Raw genomic sequence first — 9,465 nt, forward strand, 5'->3', positions numbered from 1 at the left:
GATTGTGTTCTGGGCAGTAGATGGTGACATAAACATAATTTGGTAATATATTTACTTTGAGTTGAACTTTGAATTTTCTCACACAGTGGATGTTACATATGTGATACAATAAATTTCATTGTATCCCCTCTCATTCTTCAAACCTCCAGTGATTGATTCTTTGAAAATTAGTAATAAGTTCAATAGCTATGGGAATAGAGCAGGAAACTGGACATAAGTAAAGTTGCCCAGCCATGAATAGCAAAGCAGGTGCAACAGGCCAAATGGCCTACTTATGTTCCTTCTTGTGGCCTTATTAAAGAAAAAACATAGAAAAGGTTAAAATCATGCAACCATCCTTTAAAGATGATTTATAGTGTGAGAAGCTGGAAAGGTCTACAAGGATCAAGATTCAGCGTTCAGAGTCACACATCAGAAAAGGATGAACAGACTACCGGTAGGTCTTTTTTCACTTATGAACAAAACAGAGGGATGACTTGATAAGAGGTTTTTAAAATGATGACGTTGGTAGGACAGACACAAGGAGAATGTTACCATTGGTGAGAAGAGTACTTTGTTTAATATGAGATAATCACCAAGAAATCTAATAGGAAAATTCCCAAAGAGTGTGGGGAGTGTAGAACTTGATATCACAAGGAGTTCTGGAAGCGAAGGTGGTAGGTTACTCAATAGGTAACCATCGAAGTTTCCAACGAACTTAATATATAAGTTTGCTAATGACACCACAATTGTAGGCCGTATCTTGGGTAATGATGAGTCTGAATACAGAGAGGAAATTAAGAACCTGGTGGCATGGTGCGAAGACAATAACCTATCCCTCAATATCAGCAAGACGAAGAAATTGGTTGTTGACTTCAGAAGGAGTAGCAAACTGCATGACCCCATCTACATCAGTAGTGTGCAGGTGGAACAGGTCAAAAGCTTTAAGTTCCTCGGGGCGAATATCACAAATGACCCTACTTGGTCTAACCAAGCAGAGTCCACTGCCAAGAAGGCCCACCAGCGCCTTTACTTCCTGAGAAAGCTGAAGAAATTTGGCCTGTCCCCTAAAACCCTCATTAATTTTTATAGGTGCACCGTAGGAAGCATTCTTCTAGGGTGCATCACAACCTGGTATGGAAGTTGTCCTGTCCAAGACTGGAAGAAGCTGCAGAAGATCGTGAACATAGCCCAGCACATCACACAAACCAATCTTCCATCCTTGGACTCACTTTACACCACACGCTGTCGGAGCAGTGCTGCCAGGATAATCAAGGACAAGACCCACCCAGCCAACACACTTTTTGTCCCACTTCCCTCCGGGAGAAGGTTCAGGAGCATGAAGATTTGTACGGCTAGATTTGGGAACAGCTTCTTTCCAACTGTGATAAGACTGCTGAACGGATCCCGACCCAGATCTGGGCCGTACCTTCCAAATATCCGGACCTGACTTGCACTACCTTACTTTCCCTTTTCTATTTTCTAATTATGATTTATAATTTAAATTTTTATTATATTTACTTTGATTTGTACTTCAGGGAGCGTGGAGGGCAGAAACAAATATCACTGTGATGATTGTACGATCTAATATTGATTGTTTGGTGACAATAAAGTAAAGTAAAAGGTAAAAATGAGAGAGGAGGTCAAAAGGGATCAGATTAGAAGCTATAGAGTTGAGGACATTATACCATCTGTGCCATCTGTACTATCAATGTATACAGAAATAACATTGTTTCTGTATAACTATTTCTGTATAGTCCATTGTTCTCAGTAAATATAGTGACTTTAAGTTCAAGTTTGATAAGGATATCATTGATTTCGGTCCAAGGTAGCACACGTTTCTCCCTCAGCGCCTGATTGCGGACGTGAGATGCCAATCATTCCCATGCACCAGTAACGTGCGGGAGGCCGGGCTTATGTTCGTCACGAGCCCTAGAGGGAAAAGCAACTTCGCAGTTTTTGCTGACAGTGAGTTGTGTGTGTTTAGATTATTATCTTTTATATTTATGTGTCGTTCCGAAGTACTTTTTGGGGATTTCTTTATCTTAAGACGAGGCTAGAACTTAAGGTGGTCACTGGTAGGCGAGTTTAAAAGAACCGTTCAGTGGCAGAAGATCGATATCAAGCTTCTCATCTTCGTGCCTGGAGAAGTTGTTCAACATTCGAGGGGTATGGATTATTGATAGTTGTTGACATTTCTAACTCACTAAAAGTGAACGAAAACTCGGGAAGTGAGGTTAATTTCAATGCTTAATGTTGAGGACGGAAAATTAAGACTTTCGATTTCAGTTCCGTCCGTTCATCGTGTCGTTTGGGAAAGCAGTCATAATCGCGACAGCCACCGTACTTGGGACAGTAGTGAAATTGATATAAAGGCACCCGCGGTGTAAAAGCCGTTTTCAATATCTGTACCCAAAAGGTAAACTTAAACCTATCATAGCTGGAGCTGTAGGTTATAAAGAGTTTCCATCTGGCTGCCCCGTGGTTGTCCAAAATAAAGCTCTTATACTTTTTCGCGGCAAATAAATTTGACACTTGAGAATTAGTTTCCTCCTCCATCCCCGCCATTCAAAAGTACTAAAATATAACTTGTTCAAAAGTTTTCTGACTTTTTTGAATTTTTGACTGTTTATTAATTTTTGTGTGACTTTTCGAGCCCAGCATAGAACAGGGAACATCCTTCTCCCGTGCTGGAGACTGGATTCGCTCTGGGATTTGACTCGTTCTAAATCCCGGCAAAACAGAAGTCTCTCAGTCATAGCGTCGGGTGTCTCCAAAGTAATTTTGCCACTTCATGCAGTGAAAAGTGACGTCAATTGCGCTCTATTAAGATACAATTTATCTTTAAATCACTTTATTGACCACACTATCAATGACGATCTTGAGTAATAACAAACATCTTGACGTTTACAAATTGGTGTATCAGGAGTTTGAATCTTCATTTACCTCTGCCTTATGGTAATTGCGTTTCTAACTCCGTTGTTCTGGAGTGCAAAGGCTGGTGAAGGTGTTTAGTGGATGTGATCATTATCGTGATGGATTGGTATCTTCAGCAGTCTTTATGAGCAAGAGTCATGATGTGTCAGTTTAATTTTTCTTTGCACATTGTTAAATTTGGTGTTACTTTATCTCTGAATAAAGACACTTGGTAGAGCTCTATTTTAAACGCCCCTCCCCCAATTGTCAGCGGGAGCTTGAGCAGACATGTTAGACAATTGCAGGTAGTTGTGAGAATAGCAGGGTAGTGCAAGTGAGAGATTTCAGTTTCCTCAGTATAGACCAGAACACCCAGAGTGCAAAGTGCAGATCTAAGAACATCAGAATCAGGTTTACTATCACTGGCAGACGTTGTGAAATTTGTTTGCTGCAGCAATACGTTGTAAGAAAGACTATAAATTGCAATAAGAATATTATATAAACAATTAAACAAAAAGAGGGAAAATATTGTGTTAACGTTCCTGAGTTTATTGTCCATTCAGGAGCTTGATGGCAGAGAGGAGAAAGCTGTTCCTGATATGTTGATGGTAATAATGAGAAGAGGGCATGTGAGTGATGGGGGTCATTAGCGATGGGTGCTGTCTTTTGAAGATGTCCTTGATGCTGGGGAGCCGAGTACCCGTGATGGAGCTGTCTGAGTTTACAGCATTTGGCAGCTTTTTCTGATCCTGTGCAGTGTCTTCTCCATAGCAGATAGTGATGCAACCTGTTAGAATGCTCTCCACGGTATATCTGGAGAAATTTTCTCAGATCTTTGGTGACATACCAAATCTCCTCAGACTCCTAATGAAGTATAGCCACTGGCATGCAATATGTTGGGCCCAGAGTAGATCTTCAAGATGCTGACACCCAGGAACTTGAAATTGCTGACTGCTGATCCCTCACTGATGACTGGTGGGTCTTCCCTTGACATCCCCTATCTGAAGTCAATAATCAATTGCTGGCCTTGTTGACACTGAGTGCAAAATTGTTGTTGCATCACCATTCAGCCAGCTTGTCTATCTCACTCCTGTCATTGTCACCGTCTGAAATTCTTCAACAATAGTTGTCAGGAGCTGCACGGTCGTAGATGTAGACAAAGTGGAGCAGTGGGCTAAGCACGCATTCCTGAGGTACACCAGTGAGAAGGAGATGTTATTTCTGATCCTCCCTGGCAGTGGTCTCCCGATGAGGAAGTCAAGGATCCGGTTGCAGAGGGAGGTACAGACGCCCTTCTTTTAGGAAATGGGGTGGCCACGTAACTGAAGTCCAGTGACCATAATTCTATTAATTTTAGAATAGTTACAGAAAAAGATAGAGTAGATTCATAGGTTAAAGTCCTGAGCTAGAGCAGGAATATCTTTGAGAGCATCAGGCAGAATCTGGCTGGGGTTGACTGGGTGATGTGTTCCTGTCTGAGTGAAGGGTAGATACAACCAGCTGAAGCATCCTTGGCTAACAAAATAAAACACGGCTCAGGTCAGAAAAAAGGAGGAAGTGTATGTTGTGGTTAGGCAGCTGGGTATGACTAGATCCCTTAGTGAGTTGTAAAGAATTAAGAACAACTGGAAAGACAAAAAGAAGGTATGAAGCTGATTTGGCAGGCAGGGTTGAAGATAATGTCAAGAGGTTATTCAGTTATGTTAGCAGTAAAAGGGTTACCAAGGAGAGACTAAGTCTATTAAAGGCTATCAGAGCCACCAGTGTGTGGAGCTCCTGAAGATAGTAGAGATTAATGTCTATTTCTCCAGTGTTTACTGAGGGGAAAATCATGGATTCCAAAGAAATGAGGGTGATAAGTAGTGAGGTTTTGGATTGTGTGCTTCTTAGGGACGTATTTGCACTTTAAGGTGAGCAACTCCCCAGTGCCTGAACGAGTGCACCCTAGACCTTTCAGGAAGGAAATCACAAGAGGACCTTGTCAAGATGTTTGTTTTGTCATTAGCCACATGTGAACTTCCAGAAAACTGGAGGGTGGCTAATGTTATTCATTGTTCAAGAAGGGCAGCAAGAACAGATAGGGGACCTACAGGCCGGTGAGCCTGACTTCAGTTGTGGAGAAGTTACTGGAGGGAATTTTGGCAGACTGGACCTGCCGTTGCTTGGTCAGTTAAGGACTTGATGAAGTACAGTTTTGTGCATGAGAGGTCATGTCTGACGAAGGTGGGGTAGCAATTGTTGCCTAGATGAACTTTAGTGAGGCAAATGGAAGGTTAATCTGAAGGGTTAGGTTACATGCAATTGGGTGGAGCCAGCAAGCTAGGTTCAGGTTCTCTCAATGAGAGGAAGCAGAGGGTGATGGTTGAAGGATGTCTGTGACTAGTGGGGAACCTCAGGGGTCATTGTTGGAACCTCTGCATTTCTTGTGTATGTAAATTGTTTGGATATGAATGTATTTCGGAGGATTAGCAAGTTTGCTGATGGCACTAAATTAAGGAGCCTTGTTGAATAGGCGGCAATGAATTGCAAAGAGACCTTGACACACAGCACAAACTACCACAGTTAGAGCGACCTAGTTTAATGCTACCTCTCTCTGTAAGGACTTTGTATGTCGTCCCTGTGGTCACATGGGTTTGCTCCAGGCACCCCAGCCTCTTTCTACGTTTCAAGCATCAGTCGATTAATTGGTGGCATGGGAATAATTGGGTGGCCTGAAGCACCTGTTACTATGCTGTATCTCTAAATAAAATTAATTGAACAGAATTGAATAATTAACGCAATAGGGTGAGGAACAGTTCTGCCTTGTAGCCTTCGGTAAAGTGCCAAATGCTCGAGCCTGTGATGCTCAGAGCAGGAGAGCTAATTCAACAGGCCTGTATGTTTGTGATCATTTCCAGACTCTTAATCAGTGAAGTCATTTTTAACAACATGATTAAAAACAACAGGCAACTCTGCAGCAGGTTGCCACAGTTTGTTAAAACTGAAAGTAATTGAAAAGACGAGGTGATTTAGTGAATGTATTAACGTACCCTCTCCCATTCCTCCTGGGCAGATGCTGTGGGTGAGGATGACTTGCTTCCACTCCAGTGTGGGACTAACGTGGGGCCCACACACCGACACTCCAAGAGCTGCATGACAGGGGAGGCAACTGGGTGGTTCATTAGGTGGTGTGTTCTTCTGGGCATTTATCGACAAATTACTTTGTGCCCCCCCCCCCCCCAACACTAAATTTGGGTTCCCAGTGCCATCTCCAAATCTGCTCTCCCAGTTAGATGCGGATTCCTATGACTGAGCAGCTTCATCCTGGTTGGGGGGTGGGGAAGTGTAATAAGACAGAGGGACCTAGGTGTACGATTGCTCAGTTTGTTGAAAATGTTGTCATGGTTAGACAGGGTGGTAAAAAGGCATTTAACACGTTACTTATGCCATCTCCAATGGGATCCCGCCACCCGGATATCCAACCCCCCCCCCCCCCCACTTTCTGCAGGGATCACTCACTACCCAACTCCTTTGTTCTCTTGTCCCACCCCAATGATTTCCCTCCTGGTACTTGCATTTGCAAGCAGAACTAGTGCCACATCTGCCCCTACACCTCCTTCCTCTCTACCATTCTGGGCCCCAAACGATCCTTCCAGGTGAGGCGACACATCACATGTGAGTCTTTTGGGATCATCTAGTGCTCCCAGTGTGGCCTCCTGTATTGTGAGACCCAATGTGGAGTGGAAGAATGCTTCATCGAGCACCTATGCTCCATCTGCCACAAAAAGTGGTATCTCCCTCTGTGGCCACCATTTCAATTCTACTTCCCATTCCCATTCCGACATGTCAGTCCATGGCCTCCTCTACTGCAACAATGAAGCTTGGAGGAGCAACAATTTGTATTCCGTTTAGGTAGCCTCCAACCTGCTGACATGAGCTTCGATTTCTCAAACTTCCAGTAATTGCACCCTCCTCCTCCTCCTTCACCATTCCCCATTCCCGTTTTCCCCCCCTCACCTTATCTCCTTACCTGCCCATTACCTCCCTCTGGTTCTCCTCCCCCTTCCCTTCCCTTCCATGGTCGTCTTTCCTCTACTGTCAGTAAGCACATGTAATATTCTAACAGTGCATGCACTCTTATGCTACAACGTAGCTGAGTTTTGGATTGGAAATACACGGGCAAAATAATCATCTATTACAGTTGAATTTTATTTTACTTAGAGAGTCAGCACAGTAACAGGCCACTCCAGCCTAATGAACTTGCACTGCTCAAATACAACCCAAATGACAATCAACCTACTAAGCTGTATGTCGTTGGGATGTGGAAAGAAACCGGGAGCACCTGGAGGAAACACACGCGGTCAGAGGGCAAATATATAAGCTCCTTACAGTCAGCAGCGGGAATTGAACCTGGGTTGCTAGGACTGTAATTATGCTAACCCCCTACACTACTGTGCTGCCCTCAGCAAGGAATCGTCAATCTTAATGTACTTCAAAATATAAATTGCCCTACAGTGGTTAAAGGAGAAAACAGTAATAAAGACTCAAATTCTTAATCAAATATATATATTAAGTATGAACCCATGTGATTATTATCTTCGCTTGTAAGTGGGAAAGTAAATCTCTCTCCTTGTTAATTGTCCTGTTTAGGCCATGTATGCATTTAAATTCCTAATGTAAACAATTGTGTACTTAAAAAGTGCTCTAATAGAGTAAATTGTGTTAGATTTTCTTTCAGAATGACCACTGAACTACAATGTTATTTTGAACAATACAAGAAGGTTTGTGAAGAATCGTCTTTGGGACACAATGGAATTTGTCGCGATAACAAATTGAAAGAAGAAATCAGACAATGGTTAATAAAAAGTGGCGCACATTTGGCCTCCTTACTGTGGGTTGATGTGCATGAAATTATTGCCAAATCCTTGCAAAGGTCACATAATTACCCCAGTATTTTCAAGAAGCTGATTGGGGCTTTTGAATTATTGGAAATGGCTGCTGCCAACCTCTTTCAGTACCCATGGAGAAATGAATTCAAAACAATAAAGGTAAGTCTGCTAATAAATTTTATTTTGCCGGCTGAGATGTCCTGCTTACACAGAATTTGAAGAGTTAAGTGCTCTAAGTGTTCAACAAAAGCATTATTTTCTAGTATGTTTTGTCTGTTGCAATACCTTTGTACAAACCAGAATGTCCATAGTTTTAATTGTGATGAATTTACAATACAGTACCTCCACTGGATCAACTTTCTGCTGTTGTCCTCCCCTCTACATCTCTCTATCACCCTCAACATCCTTGTCCAAAATCTTAATCATATGTTTTTCTCTTTTTTAAAAAAGACTTTTTCAGGAGCCTATATGTACCACCTAAAACCTACAATCTGCAATGAAGACCTTGAAAGAATTTTTAAGAGAATGGGCTATCAGGTAAAGGATAATCTTGAACTTGAAGTGGGGGATCTTCCACAGGCTTCACAATTGATAAGTCTGGCGTTTAACTTCTTTGTTGCAAGAACTGAATGTGAAATCTTGTTAGAAGTGGTTGGAAAACTTGGCTACTGTAAGGTTTCAGTAGAAGAACTGCTTTTACAAAGAAAACTGATGACCAGTGTTGACACCTGTGTGGAAAGGCTAAACTGGACCTGTTCTGCTTCTGAGACCCAGAGAGAAAAGCAACTTCAAAGAAGACTTGCATCTGTCTCCAATGCAGAAGATATTTATATGGATTCAGGATCTAATCCTAGCGCAAATAATCAAACCAATCCTCCTTCTCAGCATGAATATAATAGAAGTACGTTCCCCTTGGCAATGAATGTAGAGTACAGGCCTTCTAGTAATGACCAGTATAAGGATGAAACTTGCAGCAAGCATGTTACTAGAATCTTTGGTAATGAGCACATTCCTCCTTTGAATATTGAAGACAATAAATTTGAGGAATCTCAAGACCTCCATAAAACCACAGCTGAGTTTAAATCTGTTGGTGACCCCAATACAGCTGGAAATGTTTTGGATCTGAAAAAATACTCAAAGCATAATTGTCTTGACAGTGGTGAATCAGTTCGCTACTGTTGTGATACATGTTGTACAGCTCATACCATTTCCTGTAACAGTATGAAAGCTTGCACGGGTCATGTCGTCAGATTTTTTAAAGCTGAAGACTCTGTTTATCCCCAGCAGGCTGAAGGTGCATGCGGTAACTTGGCGCAGTCATCGCATGCAGGCGTACTTAAAATAGGTCTTGCCTGTGTGACATGTAAAGCATTAGCCACATACATTTGTTGTGAATGTGGCATGTGTAAGTGTTCATACTGTGGTTACCAATCTATACTAACATGTCAGAAATGTGACACATTGCTAGAGAAGTTAAGATCCTGATTGTGTTTGGACGCCCACACAAGTTTATGGGTAAAAACGATAGGGTGTACACAAGTGATTTATGTGAATGGTCAGTTAAATAGTGTAACATTTAGAAATTACTGCTTGTGAAAACATTTTGTAATATTTTCATAATATAAGAGTTTTTGTCTTTGATCAAATGTACTCTGCAGACTCAAATACCTATCATTTTCCATTAAACTGTTTGAATCTGAAA

At 41.9% G+C, this 9,465-nt stretch overlaps 1 protein-coding gene across 2 annotated transcripts; it reads left to right on the forward strand.

The window, feature by feature from the left end:
* The first annotated feature begins 1,884 nt into the window (after nt 1–1,884).
* spata2l (spermatogenesis associated 2-like) lies at nt 1,885–9,465 on the forward strand. Of its 2 annotated transcripts, none has more exons than XM_073070298.1 (3): nt 1,885–1,947; nt 7,601–7,922; nt 8,214–9,465. In XM_073070298.1, exons 2-3 carry the CDS (start codon nt 7,614–7,616, stop codon nt 9,246–9,248), a joined length of 1,344 nt encoding a protein of 447 aa, XP_072926399.1. In that variant the 5' UTR covers nt 1,885–1,947; nt 7,601–7,613; the 3' UTR covers nt 9,249–9,465. The 2 variants fall into 2 exon arrangements, with proteins under 2 accessions (XP_072926399.1, XP_072926397.1); XM_073070296.1 differs by having other exon boundaries at nt 1,910–2,148.

The sequence above is a fragment of the Hemitrygon akajei genome, chromosome 17 (genome assembly GCF_048418815.1).
Source record: "Hemitrygon akajei chromosome 17, sHemAka1.3, whole genome shotgun sequence".
NCBI classification, from domain to species: Eukaryota; Metazoa; Chordata; class Chondrichthyes; order Myliobatiformes; family Dasyatidae; genus Hemitrygon; species Hemitrygon akajei.

Coding starts and splice junctions, on each gene's coding strand:
- spata2l (XM_073070298.1), top strand. CDS start 7,614: ATGACCACTGAACTACAATGTTATTTTGAACAATACAAGAAGGTTTGT. Junction 7,923..8,213: donor ATGAATTCAAAACAATAAAG/GTAAGTCTGCTA, acceptor TTTTTAAAAAAG/ACTTTTTCAGGAGCCTATAT.